This window comes from Tursiops truncatus, chromosome X, assembly GCF_011762595.2.
Source record: "Tursiops truncatus isolate mTurTru1 chromosome X, mTurTru1.mat.Y, whole genome shotgun sequence".
In the NCBI taxonomy this organism is placed as follows: domain Eukaryota; kingdom Metazoa; phylum Chordata; class Mammalia; order Artiodactyla; family Delphinidae; genus Tursiops; species Tursiops truncatus.
Window position 1 is genome coordinate 96,451,474 of NC_047055.1, and position 16,763 is coordinate 96,468,236.

A 16,763-nucleotide genomic window follows, 5' to 3' on the forward strand; every position below is an offset into this window, starting at 1 on the left:
TAGTAGCTTACAGGTTTTAAAGTGCTGTCACCACTTTACAGACTTGCTCTACCCATTCCCATCAACAACAAACATAATCACCAATTCAGAGGCAAGAGCTCACAGGTTGAAAAGGCCTGACAGCTGATTCTGCCATAAATTTAGATTATTGCTACTACACAGGGGGTCCTATGAAGAGTAATTACTTGTTTGATCTTTTTTAGGGCTCTTTGAATTGATGGTAGCTTAAAATAAATCAACAGGAAACATACTGCAATTCTGTCTGGGACAATTTTTCTCTCAACTGTTTTCCTGAATATGCAACAATTTTTAATGGAAGTCAAAATTTTAAACAGTAGAATAATGACGCATCTTAAGAGTTAATTCAAAATCTGTAATTACGCACTGAAACTTCGTGGTATAGTTTCAAGGAGTCTTAACTGTTTCAGTGCTGTGGATCATTTGGCAGCCTGGACTCCTCAGAAAAAAAAAAGTCTTCAAATATGTAAAGAAAAATACACAGGATTCCCAAGGAAATTAATTATGTTAAAGCATGGTTAGCAAAAATTTTTCAACCGAATTTGTGATACAGTGATATATGGATTCTTTATTAACACATTAAATAACAAGATCTAGTAGTGGGTCTAGTAACTGCTGACATTTCTAAGTAGTGATGGGAGTAAAATATATTTCACAATATCTGCAACAAGACTAATAACATGAGAATATCTACGACATCTATTGGTGACAGAGTCACGCTACTGCGAATTCAGAATTGAAAGAAATGCTACATTTCAGCTTGAAACGTAATACTTTTCTCAAGTAAATTCACCAATCCTAGATTGCGAAGCCCTGGTGTAGCAGGAAGAGGAAGGGCTTTGGGGTTGCAATATGCAACTCTGATAATTTCAAGTTTGATGACCTTTGGGAAATTTCTTAATCTGACTTTAAAACGGTGAAGTTGCAGAATTGCATAAGATTATCTGTAAAGATCAAAGGTGCCATATATTAGGGCTCTGAGCAAAGAGCAAGCATTCGATACACGGTAAACAGAATTTTTTCACAAAAACATAGTATAGCAGAATATTTGTAAAATAGAGAGAACCATCCCACCACATTTTAAGAGAAATCCACAGTTAATTTTGCTCCCTCCTCTGACCTTTTTCCCCCCTAGGGTTAGATTTATTTATTGCATTATTGAAATCATAGTCTATAATATTTAGTATCCTATATTTTTTTATTTAAAATATGATAAACATTTTTTGTGCTTTTCAAAATAACTTCTAAATGATACATAGCAATTTACAAGAGTACCAGCAATGTGTGAGAGTAGCAGTTTCATTGTATTCTGACCTGCACAGCATGTTATCATACTAAAGTGAAAATGATTGTTTCCAAAAACTACCCAAAGGTGAAAAATTCAAACAAACAAATTCATTTTTCTAAAAAACTCTGTCAAAATAGAAGTCAGAATGGTAATTATGGAACTAAAAAGAATTATAGACACTGATAACATTACATATCAAAACCTATTGACTATGACCAAAACTGAACTCAGAGGAAAATTCATTGATCTGAGTTGTTGTTGTTGCTGATGTTATAAAGACGGAAGGTATTCTAATTAAGCACTTTTTAAAAACTGTAGAAAATAACAAAATAAAGGGAAGGAACACTGGAAAATCAAAAATAAAGGCAGAAAACAATGAATTAGGAAACAAAAGAGAAAAACAAAAATAATTAATAAAAACCAAAAGCCAGTTCCTTGAAAGGGTAAGCAACATAGACAAAATGCTGGTGTGTCTGGCCAAAAAGGAAAACCATTAGGAATGTGAAATGGCATGTAATCACAGACATGGGAAATTTTAAATATCATGGAACTATACTGTTAGAACTTTATGTCAAACATTCGAAAATACATATGAACTAGATGCTTTTATAGTAGTTTATTCACTACCAAAAATAATTCAAAAAGAGGTAGAAAACCTGAATAATTAAATAATCATAGAGGAAACTGAAAAGGTGGTCAAATATTTTTCTGGAAAGATAAATTCCAACTCTGTGTTAAAAGAGTAGTAGGCGATGACCAAGTAATGTTTATTCCAGGAAGGTACATATTGTTTGACTTTACTGTTTTAGGAACGGCCAAAGGATGTCTCGCCAATTTGGACCACACCATATTTAACTTTGAGTTATGATGAAGTGGAAATTTCAGTACACTAAACAATTAAATGCAATGCCCAAACAATATTCAGATATTACCTGCACATTTTCAGTCTTTACCTGTAAGTGAGAAATTTAAGTTGTCTGAAGGGCCCTGTAATCCCAGACTTATAATTAAGACTCTGTAAACTAGGACCAGTGTCCCAGAAAAATAGAGGGGTTGTTCTGATTCTTTTTAATAGGCTTTCTAGAGAATGACAACCCTGATGAAATTTATTCCAAAGGTGATATCACATTAGCCTAAGTAAGATCCCAAAGGACTTTTTTTCCCTATATTTGGGAAATAAAGGGTCAGGTTGCAACCTAAACAGATTAGGGAGCCATTAATCAAAATATAATAACAGACTTCTAAAACAATGGAGCTACAAATGGGGGACTCACATATGTTAGTATTTTTCCTTCTGTGCATACATGCAAATATCATAAAGGGTAGTTTATGGTTTTTTTTAAAGATCGAATATTAGAAAAATTGCCTTGGGAAGACCTCTCTGACAAAATGACTTTTGCGTGATGGTCTGAATGAAGTGAGAGAACTGGGACATATACGTAGAAAGTGAACATCACAGGTGAAGGAGACAAAAACTTCAAAGGCCTTGAGGTACATTGTACCTGGCATCTTAACAGAGTAACAAGGAAGCCACTGTGGTGCAAAGAACCAGGAGCAAGACAAGTAGGGCATGATATCAGAGACGTAATGGGAGGCAAAATCCTGGAGGGCTTTTTGTTCAGAGAACAGACTTTGGCTTTTACTCTGATTCATGTGGGAAGCCATCAGATTATCCTGAACAGAGGAGTGTCATAATCCGACATGATACACATTATAAGAAGCAAATTTAAAAGATCACGGTGAGGGCTTCCCTGGTGGTGCAGTGGTTGAGAGTCCGCCTGCCGATGCAGGGGACACGGGTTCGTGCCCCGGTCTGGGAAGATCCCACATGCCGCAGAGCGGCTGGGCCCGTGAGCCATGGCCGCTGAGCCTGTGCGTCCAGAGCCTGCGTGTCCGGAGCCTGTGCTCCGCAACGGGAGAGACCACAGCAGTGAGAGGCCCGCGTACCGCAAAAAAAAGAAAAAAAAAAAAAGATCACGGTGAAACACAGACTCACTCTTAATGAAATAAGCATAAAGGCAAGGATGTTTATTATCCTTATTTTTATTGAACATTGTTATGGAGATTCTGACCCATGCGATAGGAAATGAAAAAAAAAGTATATAGTTGAGAATGGAAGTAACAAAATTATAATTATTTGCAGATAATATGTGTGCCTACTTAGAAAACCCAATGGAATCTAATAGAAAGATTAATGGAGTTCAGTAAGGTGGCCAGATATATCATTTTGATATTTATCAAAACTAAGATGTTTGTAAGATAAATGCAGATTTATATGAGAGAAGGGTGTCTTAGATTGCTAAACTGCAATAATATGTACGTTGTTTTAAGTCTTCATAAATGCCAGTAATAAATGACCGGAAAACATAAGGGAGGAAAAAATTCCACTCACAATCCTGGAAACATAAAATACATAGTAATAAAATTAATAAGAAACATACAAGTCCTTCTTCATAAGATCAAAACTTTACCAAATGACATTTTTACAAACTTAAATAAAGGGAAAACATACCATACTCTTGGATGGAAAAACTCAATATTCTAAAAATGTGAATTCTCACTAAGTAACATATAAATTCATTGAAATTCCAATCAAATGTCCATAGGATTTTTTAATTTTTGAAAAATTGACTCTAAAATACAACTGGAAGAATAAATGAGAGAGAACAGCTAAGAAAAACTAGAAATAAATGAATAATGAAATATAGAAAGTCCAGAAGCAAACCCACACATTTATATAAATTCAGTTTATGATAAAACTGGAATTTTAGATGATTGGGGTTATTGGCCAAAAGATGTTATGGGAAAGTTTTGTTTTTTCATTAAAAAACACAAAGATAGATATCCATCTGACACTATTTTAAAAAGTAAGCTCTAAACTAATCAATGATTTAAAAGTTAAAGTAACTTCTAAGTTGGTGAAGGGGTACAAGTTTATTTTAAAAATGAAAATAAAATCATAAAAGTATTAAAAGTCAATGTAAATTAATATTTTTATAATCTTAGAATGGGAAAGGTCTTTTTTTTTTTTTTTTTTGCGGTACGCGGGCCTCTCACCGCTGCGGCCTCTCCCGTTGCGGAGCACAGGCTCCGGACGCGCGGGCTCAGCGGCCATGGCTCACGGGCCCAGCCGCTCCGCGGCACGTGGGATCCTCCCGGACCGGGGCACGAACCCGCGTCCCCCGCATCGGCAGACAGACTCTCAACCACTGCGCCACCAGGGAAGCCCAGGGAAAGGTCTTTTTAACTATAACACAAAGTCCAGAAATCTTTAAAGTTGACAACTTTATAAAGAAAAATACTTAAAATTTTTGTCTGGCAAAAGACCATGAAATAAGTTGAAAGAAAAATGGCAAAGTAGAAAAATATTTACAGCATATATTGACAAAGAGTTACAGTCCTCAAAATAAGCATCACAATAGGAAAAAATGGGCAAAAGACAAAGACAGTTTAAAATACCTCTGGATTTAACGACTTCAATTTAAAATTTTTCTCATAGTGCACAGAAAGGTATGTATTGGATATTTGGGACAATTTTGTTTGTATTAGTAAAGACTGCACATATACCAAGTGTCCATTACTTAAAGATTGGTTAAATTAATCATGGTACAACTATAATAAATAACTATATAGTCATTAAAACAATGAGATAGAGCTATACAAACTGAAATAAAGGATGTCCCTTAAAAATTGTTTATTTAAAATTATAAACTGCAAACATTATGTATAGTACTGTTACACATACATAATTGTTGGATCTTATTAATATGTACGTATAATACATACATATATATATATATAGGAACATACATTCATGCATAGAGAAATGTCTAGAATGATATAACTCAAATTGTTAGTGATAATAACAGTGAACACTTACATTGCAGTTACTATGTGCCAGGCACTGTTCTAAATGATAAATGAGCCCATTATGCTAAGTGAAATAAGCCAGTCGCAAAAAGACAAATACTCCATGATAACACTTACATGAGGAATGTACAAGTCAGTCAAGCTCATAGAAGCAGAGAATACAATGAGGGCTGCCAAAGGCTGGGGTGGGGGAGGGGAAATGGGAAGTTTTTGCTCAATGGGTATAAAGTTTGTTACTGAAGGTGAATAAGTTCTAGAGATCTGCTGTCCAACCTTGTGCCTATAGCTAACAAGATATTACTGTACATTTTAAAATATGCTAGGAGAATAGATCTCATATTAAGTGTTCTCAACCACAATAAAAAAAATCACAAAAATACATATCCTTTGGCCCAGAAATTCCACTTCTAGGGATTTACTTACAGATGTACCCATACGTGAACAAAATGATATATGTACAAGGTTTTTCATCATAGCATCATAGGTAATGCAAAATATTGGAAAGAATCCAAATTGCCCTCCATATGGGACTGGTTAAATAAACTATGGCTCATTCAGAAGATGTAATACTATGCAGCAATAAAAATGAAAAGTCCTTTATTTACTGATTTAGGGTGATCGTTAAGATAGCAAAGTGCTACCATTTGTAACAAAAAAGAGGGACAAAATATTACATATATGCCTATCTGCTTGTGTATATATACAGATATGTATATCCCTGAGAAGATAACTAAGAGACTGGTAACTGACTGTCTCCTGGGAAGTGAACTAACTTGCTATAGTGCACAGTGGAAGTATTTCTTTTTACACTTTAAAACTATGTGACTCTATTACCTGTTCAGAACATTAATTGTATTAACATTTGGAGGAAAAAAAAACATGCAAAGAAAGGCTGACCTTTGGGCTCGGTAGATGTATTTAGAGTTTCCCGTGAGCCGGTATAGCAGCAGAAAGACATAGGCACTGCCAGCTACCCCGTGGCAAATCCCTGGCCCCTTCTTTAGCAGGCCCTTCTGCCACGTGAGTTCCCCACACCGGATACATGTGTCCAGGTACTGTGGTTTCTTGGAAACCAGATAAGCTTTTGCAAACAGATAGGCAATTCCTGTGAAAACATCAAAGACATTAGAGGTGATTTTCAGGGCTTAATACTATAGAGAGGAACTTCTCAAACTCAGAGGCTCACAAACCACCAATGTATTGGTAAAATACCCACTCTAATCTAGTAGGTCTAAAGTGGGCCCAGAGATACTGCATTTCTAATGACAGCCCTTCCGGGGACCACATTTTGAGTAGCAAGGCTATAGGATCTTCTCCAAGGGAGTCTTATTTTACCTGTGAGATTTAGTTTAAGTTGTTTGAATTGTATGCTGATACTGGCCCTGAGAGAAAGAGCAACAAGTATCTAGATTGATAAAATCCATAATTTACAAATGGGTTAATATTTGATGACACACACCCTGGTGAGCATTATGCATATGTGGCTATTTGGAATGGCTAAATGTTTACACAGTTTGCCCATCCCCCCACGGATGTTCAGAATTCCTAATGTTAAAGTACTTCTAACTACACATCCTTTCTTAAGAGCCAAACTGGGAGTCCTTCCAAAAACAACAATGATCCCAAGTGACCTGGCCAAGACTCTGGCTTCAGCTGTGAAGTGAGGCCCTCCCCACTTGATTGTTCCAAGGAAAGACACGTTCTTTCAAAACTCCTCGGCCAAGGCGATCTCAATTACACAGGCAGGAATGGAAACAAGAGAAGCGACAGCTATTAATAGAAACAATTTCCTCCACATTCCAGGTGCTCATATTCAGAGAGGAGATTAGTAACAGAAGCTCACTCTCTCTCCTGCCTCGCCTACCCTTCTCTATAGAAAGTGGGAAAGACTGGAATTTAGTAGATAATTTGACTAGCTCATCCATCAAGGTTACCTCTGCCTTTGTCTTTGACTAGCCTATTTTACAACTGTGTAAAGACAGAAATTACCTTGTAGAAAACTGACAGTAATGTAAATAATACCTGTCTCTGGAAACTCACATTCTGTACGGTAGATGCTGCATTGACTTCCCTCAGTCTTCGTAGAAGCAGCTAGTTTCTGCATCTATTAAGTAAATTCATGTCAGCGTTCCTAATAGCCTAGAAATATGTCCACTCTTTGGATTTTCCTTTGAACCAGTTGTAATACCTATGTGGTTCCCTCATTAATGTATGAGTTAAAATTGTTGACATATGTTTATGTTTGTATGAGAGTCATGATTTTATTCTCTTTTAAAAATGTATCCTGGGCTTCCGTGGTGGCGCAGTGGTTGAGAGTCCGCCTGCCGATGCAGGGGACACGGGTTCGTGCCCCAGTCCGGGAAGATCCCACATGCCGCGGAGCGGCTGGGTCCGTGAGCCATGGCCGCTGAGCCCGTGAGCCATGGCCGCTGAGCCTGCGCGTCCGGAGCCTGTGCTCCGCAACGGGAGAGGCCACAACAGTGAGAGGCCCGCGTACAGCAAAAAAAAAAAAAAAATGTATCCTTTAACACTCCCTATGACGAACACACAAAAACGGGCTCTCCTCAGCCAGTGCTTTCCAGTCAACCACTGACAATGGTCACCTATAGCACTGTCCTTCAGTTTTAGGAAGAAAGTGTCATTCCCACATAGAATGATTTTTAAAAGAATTGAACTTAGTTAGTTACACATTCATTCATTCACTGTATCCATTCATTTGAAAGTGCTCATTGATGATCTGCTGTAGGCACAGCCCTAGGCAGGGCCAGCTTCATGGGCATGTGACCTGTACAGCCTCACAAAGGGCCTCCAGAAGGGCCCCACCCTGGATTGAATGCTCTGTTGTTGCCATCTTGAAATTCTTAATCATTTTTTAAAAAGGGGTCTGCATGTTTATTTTGTACTGGGTCCCCCAAATTATGTCACCAGTTCTGGCCCTGGGTGATATAAAATAAACGCTAAACACGATTCCTGCCCTTCAGGAAGGCACTGCCTAGAAAGGGAGAGAAAATTATGTACTTTTGACTGATACATAATAAGATATGTAGTTCATGATGCTGTGGGGACATAAAATGAATGGCCCTGAAAATAATACTAGAGGGATCGGAAAAGTGGAAGCTCCCTGAGGGAGACAGTCAGGGGAAGCTTTGATGGAAGTAAGGCTTTCTTCAGGACTGTGTAGGATGCATAGGAAACTGCAGGCCTGAGGAGATGGAGAGAGAGCATTCCAGGCATCAAATCAGCAAGTGCAAAGTTTCTAAGCCACAATAAACAAGTCACATGAAGACCAGTGGGGCAGTGTTCTAAGCAACAGGACCATGGGCTGGAAGGGTAGATTGGGCTCGTATATTGGATGATTTTACAAGTCCAGATGGGCAGCTTGGACTGTATTCGTGGGCAGTAGGGAACCAGTGGGACTGTTTTGTTGTGAATTGGTTGGTTTATATTTTTAATGATGTGATTAGTATTATAGACAAAATGCCCCACTGTGGGGTCAACCAAGACTGAAAGAAGGGCAATAGGGTAGCTATGAGCTGATCGTGTCAGCAGAAAGATGGCAAAGAGGCTAATGAAAGAGACAGCTCACAGGATGGATGGCTGTTTAGATATTAATTGAGCACCTACTATATACCAGGACAGTAGTAGGTACTAAGTTTTTAAAAAGCCTCTGCCAGGGCTTCCCTGGTGGCGCAGTGGTTAAGAATCCTCCTGCCGATGCAGGGGACACGGGTTTGAGCCCTGGTCCGGGAAGATCCCACATGCTGTGGAGCAACTAAGCCCGTGTGCCACAACTACTGAGCCTGCGCTCTAGAGCCTGCGAGCCACAACTGCTGAAGCCTACACTCTAGAGTCCATGAGCCACAACTACTGAAGCCCGTGCACCTAGAGCCTGTGCTCCGCAGCAAGAGAAGCCACTGCAATAAGAAGCCCGCGCACCGCAACAAAGAGTAGCCCCCGCTCACCACAACTAGAGAAAGCCCGCGTGCAGCAACGAAGACCCAACGCAGCCAAAAATTAAATAAATGAATAAATAAATTTATTAAAAAAAAAGAGAAGCAGATGGTTTAAAAAATAAATAAAAGCCCCTGCCTTCATTAGTCTTTACAACCTAACTGGGGCACTCATTAGGCTACGTGAGGGGACAGAGAGGCGTTGAGGAAGCACAGAGGAAGGCTCCTAACCGACACTTGGAGGTAGGAAAGGCCCACTGGTGAAATGACACCATCTAACCTGGGTACCAAAGGAGGAGGAGGAACAGGCCAGGTGAACCGGAGCCCTTGGTGCTCTATCGGATCCCTTTACTTTACTGGCAGGTGCCCCATCCCCCAGCTGCTGTGAGTTGACTGCTGACAAAGCTCACTGCTGCCCTCTTCTTGGGAGATACAGCCTCAGCCAAAGGGGTGGCTATGCTATGCACCTCCCCCAGAAGGTTTTGGCCAATGATTGGCTGCCTCAAGACAGAGCAACTCTGTGGTGTCATCTGTGCTTCTTAGCTTCCCCCCCACCACCCAGAATCCAGGTGAAGCTACTCTCCAGGTGAGACACAGAGAGCCCTTTGCCACCCAGCTCCTACTCTGTCCTCCTGCCACTTCTCCCCCATGCCCTCCATGAAGCGTTTACTTCAGTGAAACCAAACCACCCCACAGTTCCCCTTCCTTTACCATGTGGTTCCATGCCTCTGACTGACTTTTCTTGGAACAAACTTCCCACGTTTCTTAGACTAACTTATCTCAGGCATCACCTCCTCCAGGAAGCCTTCCCGGAACCTGGAGGAGGACCAGAAATCCCTCCTTTGAGCTCCCATCACTCCTTATACAAGCCTTAGCACTCACACAGTATCATATTAAAATTACCTGTTTCTTAATATAAATAATTTTTAAATTGAAGTATAGTTGATTTGTAATATTATATTCATTTCAGGTGTACCGGATAGTGATTCAGTATTTTTACAGACTAAACTCCATTAAAAGTTATTACAAGATGACTATAATTCCCTGTGCTATACAATATATCCTTGTTGCTTATCTATTTTATACATAGTAATGTGTATTTCTTAATCTCCTACCCCCATCTTGCCCCTCCTCCCTTCCTTCTCCCCACTGGTACCCACTAGTTTGTTTTCTATATCTGTAAGTCTGTTGAAATTACTTGTTTTCATGGCTGCCGCCCCTAGTATTGTGCCAGCTACCCAAGGGCAGGTACTCTGTCATGTTCATTTTTGCTCCCCAATCTGTGGCATGGTGTTTGACACATGGCAAGGACTCCACAAATGTCTGCTGACCCTATAATGTCCCATTTCTCACCCCAGCGCAGGCCGATGCTGAAGCGGAGATGAAAGATGTGGAAGGAAGACGGGTTGAGATGGTCTAATTGCTAAACCAGGCCATTAGCCCCAGGCAGCTTAATGGGTATTGATCCTATGGCTCTGGCCAGAGACAAAGGGCCTCTTCCTGCAGCCTGGATCATGGAATGGTACATGGACAGGACCTTGAAAAACTTCTACACCTATTGTCTCCTTACCTAACCTAATGAAATCCACAATAAGGTGGCTTAACCTAAAAGGAAAGGACGTTGGATTTCTTTGCATTTGCTGGGAACGGTGTCATTTCATCCTGGGAACACTGATTATTGTGCATTGACATGAAACCCGGAGGCAGCAATGATATATGTCTTTGTCAAATACAAATGGGAAAATGAATTATTACTTAAGAAGTATGGTTTGAGAGGCTAAATCTTGGAAACATGTGACCCAGCAGAGCCTCGTGATAGCCAGACTTGGCACGTTTTGTTTCAACATCCTAGAGAATCAGCGCACAGGTCCATTCTGGGATCCGGAATTTCACTGAAGCACGCATTGTACGGTGTGCACTACAAAGCTTAGTGACCAAAGACAGCTGCACTGTACAAGTACTTACTGTTCTCTATTCAAAGTCACTTACCCAGGAGCCCTCATGAAATGATTTAAAAAAATATAGCTACACCTGTGTTTCACCCAGAGTAAAGGAAATGCGCTGTCAGTGTGACCACAGATGATGTAACATAATGCGATCTAGAGTTTCTTTTAGCCACAGCATTTGTTTTAATGATTTTGTAAATGACTTTTGTCCTGTATTACAGAATCTTTAAGGCTAGGAAGGGGTCAGGTGAATCTGCCTGCTATACTTCGTTGTATTTAGTGAGAAAAACTCTACGCCGCGCTGGGTATTTACAAATGTGGGTGTCTGCAAATCTTTTGGGCCATATCCCTCACGAACGGTAAGGGTCCACAGGATTAAAGGGGTCTGTGGTGAAAAAAAGACTGAGTTTCACTGCTCCACCTCAATGCACTCCTTCCACAGATGAACAAAGGCACAAAAGAAACAAAGTGGTTTTCTCAAGGTTACTTAGCTGGTTAGTGTCTGAACTATAATTAGAACCCGGAGTTATTAACTTAAGAGTCCAGAAGTATATTCACAGCGCATAAATGATAACTAAGGCTGTCACCTGTAGAGGTGGGTTGAAGGAAAGTCAATAGGAAACAATTATAGTATCATTGATGAAGATAAGGTATCATTGATGAAGTTCCACACTGTGGATTATTTCTGGCAGGTTTTTAATCACAGAATCAGTCTGCCGCCCCAAACCATCTGCACTGTTCATAAATCTACTCTCAAAAAATCTTCTCACATAAGTGAGAATTATTTTTCTAGGTCATCTCTTGTTTTAGAATTTTTGGAGAGCTTACTGTTGCCAACTTAAGAGGCATCTTCATGGTCTTTAACCTGCACTTACCAGATTTATAATCACTCCTGATGCTATTTTTAGCACATCTCTTAAAAGGAAGACCAATACCCTTGAGATGGAAGTGCGGGCTGGCAGACATAATGGGCTCCATTTGGTTCTTTATTCATTTGTGAATTCGTTTATTTTTTGGCAGTCCAGTGAATATGAGGATTGAATGATTTTGCCCTGCAACCTGCGTTTAATCTAACCAAGATACTGAACATGAATGATAAATGAGGATAAATAAAGTCCCCAAGGTGATGAATACTATGCTGTACTGTTATGGTCCATGATTTACAAAGACAGATGGGATGTGATGTACAGAGAGAATGGAATAACCGCCCTTCAAGAACCCCACATCAATTAAGTGACCCAGCCACTCATTTTAGTAAATTATCTTCCCACTCTTCACAGGGCTTTTACTATACATTGAATCCTTTCAAAATATGCTGTATTTAATTTGGAACATCTCCAAAATTCAAGGATCCTGGGGTGCTTGGAGGATACCCAAAGGCCTTCACTGAAAATGATGAAAGGGAATAGGAAATGGGAGTGTTGAGCGTAACATGAAGAGATATCATTTCCAGAATGGTAAATAACTGCTGTTTTTCTTCAGAAAGTTCAAAGCAAGAAAAAGGTGGGCTCAAATGATCACTGGTGGGAATTAGCCTGGACATAATGCACAATGCCCTGGCGCTGGTACAAGCACACACGGGAGCCTTTGAAGTCCTTCCTTAAGTAAAAATGGAAGGCAGAGAAAATAAAAATAGAAGGACTAACACTTCTATTATTTGTCACCTCAAACTGCACTGAAGAAAAAATGAAATTCCAGTTGGATTGAAGAACATTAATTAGGTAAGGAGGGGAAAGGAAGTAATAAAAATCAGGTAACAAATGAAAGAGAAATCAAATATATTTTAAAGCTGTACTCACGGCACTGAAGCATAGCCTTGAAAATTAAATAACACTCCTAATCAAAAATGTGTGTGTTGGGCTTCCCTGGTGGCGCAGTGGTTGGGAATCCGCCTGCCAGTGCAGGGGACACGGGTTCGAGCCCTGGTCTGGGAGCATCCCACATGCTGCGGAGCAACTGAGCCTGTGTGCCACAGCTGCTGAGGCCCGCGCGCCTGGAGCCCGTGCTCCGCAACGAGGGAGGCCACCGCAGTGAGAGGCCTGTGCATTGCAGCAAGGAGTGGTCCCCACTCACCGCAACTAGAGAAAGTCCATGCACAGCAATGAAGACTCAACACAGCCCAAAATAAATAAATAAAATAAATTTATAAAAAAAATGTGTGTGTTATTTTGGTATTTTAAGTCTCTCCTCTGGCCAATTGACCAAAATGCACTGTCTTTTTTGAATTGCCCCTTCTCTAAGGCCTAATTAGCAGTGTAATGGGATTGGGAAAAAAAAAAAGGAAAAGATGGGGTCTGATAAGTTTCCAGGCTCGATTCCAGAGAGTTCACTGCAAATGGCTTCTCATTTCTCTAGACTTTTCATTAGGTGATAATGGAAACCGTCATTTGGAGAAGAATTACAGAATAGTCCATCTTCAACCTTAATGTGCATACAAATCACCTAGGGATCTTGTTGAAGTGCAGATTCGGATTCAGTGGGGCTGGGGTGGGGCCTGAGATTCTGGATGTCTAACAAACTCCCGTGCCACTAGTCCAGGGACCACGTTTTGAACTGCCAGGTTCCAGATCTGCACTGTCCCATGAACTTACTGAGCGCTTGCAACGTGGCTAGTCTGTATCAGGATGGGATGTAAGTATAACAGAGACACGGGATTTCAAAGACTGGATATTTAAAAAATATGAAGTCACTCGATTTTTAAATTTGTTGCATGTTGAAATAATATTTGGCGTATATTGGGGTAGATCTATTATTAAAATTCATTTCACCTGTTTCTTTCTATGTTTTAAACAGGGCTACTAGAAAGTTAATTTCATATGTGGCTCGTATTATATTTTGTTGGACAGCACTAGTTTAATTTGTATACAAATATTGTAGATAAAGATCATATATTTTTTAAACACAGGATCATTTCTGGACATCCTTTACTGATGGAGACTTTCTTGGCTTTGAAAAGTTTCATCTTGACCTTTTCATCTCCCAAGGTAGTGGCATAAGATAAGAAATACCCTCACTTCTCAGAAAAGGCACCCGTCTTTGGCTAAGCCCAATGAAAGGCAGTGCTATCAGATAATAACATGAGTGAGACCTGGGGCGCCGTGGCACCAGTGCACCAGCTCGTTCTCCCTCTCGATGGCCTCGCCGAGCTCAGGTGGCCAGTTGCAGTTTTGTTCCTGCTCCATAAGGAAGTCCACGCTCTGCCACACCAGCTCCTGATCTGAGGGCTTAAGGTGCTCATGGTAAGAAAGAAGCATCTGGAGGATGGACGACAGGCCATGAGCTGCTCCTATACAGACAAGCAAAGCATCATTAATTCACATAATTGGGAGGAGAACCAGTTTGAAGTCTGGGCGTAAGTATTACAGATTGATGAAGGGGTTGGGGAAAGCCAGGCATTCTAGGCAAAAGGAACAGGCACAAAGGTTACAAAGGTATGAGAACACTTTGCCTGCTGGAGACTTTATAAATGTGAACCAGGGAAGGGAGAGATAAAGCTCGAGTTTGGAGAGGGAGGCAGGCGATCTGCAAAGGGGCTTGCAAGTCATGCTTGCAAGGAGTGATGGGGAACCACTGAAGGATTCAAAGGGGTAGTAACTAACTTTCATTTCACAAGCCTCATATCTCAAATGTAGTCATTGTGATTCAGTAGTCTGTTATTGATCCACTAATACTAAAAACTTGAAACTGTCAGCGGCTGAATCCTGCTTCCCTGTGCAGAGGTACTATTGGCAGTGAGCATATAAGCTGTTAATTTTCAGCAAAATTAGGCCGGTGAATTCACAATCAAGAATAAAGGATTTGAGTCTTTAGTGAAAGTCATTGTTAAAATAGCTCCATTTCTTTTTTTTCCTTTTTTTTCTTTTTTGTTTTAACATCTTCATTGGAGTATAATTGCTTTACAATGTCATGTCAGTTTCTGCTGTATAACAAAGCGAATCAGCTATATGTATACATATATCCCCATATCCCCTCCCTCTTGCGTCTCCCTCCCACCCAAATAGCTCCACTTCTGACAGGTAGACTCTGAAAACAAATATGAAATTGTGCTTTGTAGTAACCGTCAATATTTGTTTTTAAATGGCCTTTCAAAGGGTTCCCAGTGAAAGCAATAGTGATGACCTATGTCAAAAACAAAATCTTCCAGTCTTTAGCCAATGCTGCTGTTAGAGACTGCCTTTCTCCTCCAGGCCTTTGCCAACACCCTCACTCACCCAAGTATTCGGTTCCATAGTAAGAATACATCAGTGGGAATGGTTTCCTCTTTTTCATGGCATATTGCTTCCCGGAGTCCAGGATCGCCTGGCAAATTGATTTGATCTGTGCTGGGGTCAGCACCTGAGTAAGGAAAAGAGGCAGAAGTCAAGTCAGGATCATCAATATTCCTCAGACACTGGATTTTCTTGCTTAAAAAGTCCATCAGCATATCCCCCCCAGTCCTTTTCCTATTTGTAAATAAGCTCAGCCCACCGTACCTTTTTTTTTTTTAAAACCACTGATTCTCTCTTCGTTGTCAAGTTTATCTCCCCTCTTCAGAAAATTTGCAGTTCTGATGGGAAACACACACCTTTACTGCTATAGGTTTTTATAAATGGCAGAGACCACCTAACAGCTGTTATATCATTAATCCTTGTCACAGGAACAAGAAGTTGCTCAGGAAAGAACAAAGACTGGTCCTAAGCGACCATGCTTGGCAAAGCTGTTACTTCTGATGTATGGCACGGGTCTGGCTCAGACAATGGGCCTTCAGTTTGTGTCATTTCGACTGTGCTCATAAAGCCACAATTCTATGACAAGCTGCTGCATGACAGACCCGCTGGAGCCTTTTGCAGTCCATGAAGGAAACCTAAGTCCAATAAGGACCAAGGCAAAGGAACTTTTACTATCAAAATCATGCTGAATAGACAATGGCTAAAAGGCCGTCTCCCATATTTTATTCAATCTAGGTACCGTAAGTTTTAGGGCTATACAGGTTAAAATGTTCTCAAGCCTACACAGCATCACTGCATTTATTAGGGTGCTGCTCACGTTTGCAATGTTCTCTGTCTGCCAGTCTACCTCGGGGCACACTGGATGCTCCCTTTGGCACAGCACTCGTCACCTGTTGCGTTCTGTCTCTCTCTACTGGATGATCAGATGCAAAGACTGTGATGTCTCATCATTTTGGTATCCTTGGTTCCTGACTCTGAGCCCGAGGGGGCCTTTGGTAACTGATCAGCGAGTAAGTGCCAGGTGGACTGCCATGAAAAGCAGAGCCCCCCTCTCCTCTTTTCTTTATTCACCCCCTCCCTCCCTCTTCCCCTTCCTTCCACAATTATTTCTTAAGCCCTTACTATAAGCAGGAAAGACTGTTCTAGACGCTGGAGACACAACAGTGAACAACACGACAAGACCTTTACTCTCATGAAGCCAACCTTCCAAAAAGGCAGACCTACACAGGAAAAGTACCAGCCAGAGTAACCAAAGGAAGAAGAAATCACCTGAAGTTCAGCCTTGGCCTGACTGGATGAATCTGGGCTCAAGGAACAATCTACTGGATTTTGGCCTTTCTCCGAAGACTCACACATCAAATTTTCCTACCTGATATCTGCCATTAGACTCACCCATTCCTTTTGAAATAACTAATGATTTCTTAAGTCATAACTTGCTCCTCTGATTTACGCAACATTAGAAGGGCAAAATATAATCCAGGTT

The 16,763-nt window shown here is 40.6% G+C and overlaps 1 protein-coding gene across 1 annotated transcript in view; it reads right to left on the minus strand.

The window, feature by feature from the left end:
- Positions 1–16,763, minus strand: part of LANCL3 (LanC like family member 3) — a 102,516-nt gene that overhangs the window by 11,360 nt on the left and 74,393 nt on the right. Inside the window, exons 2-4 of the mRNA XM_019943631.3 lie at positions 15,284–15,407; positions 14,161–14,358; positions 6,074–6,281 (exon numbers count right to left, since the gene is read on the minus strand). Coding sequence (XP_019799190.1) covers positions 6,074–6,281; positions 14,161–14,358; positions 15,284–15,407 — 530 coding nt within the window. The remainder of the gene's footprint in view (positions 1–6,073; positions 6,282–14,160; positions 14,359–15,283; positions 15,408–16,763) is intronic.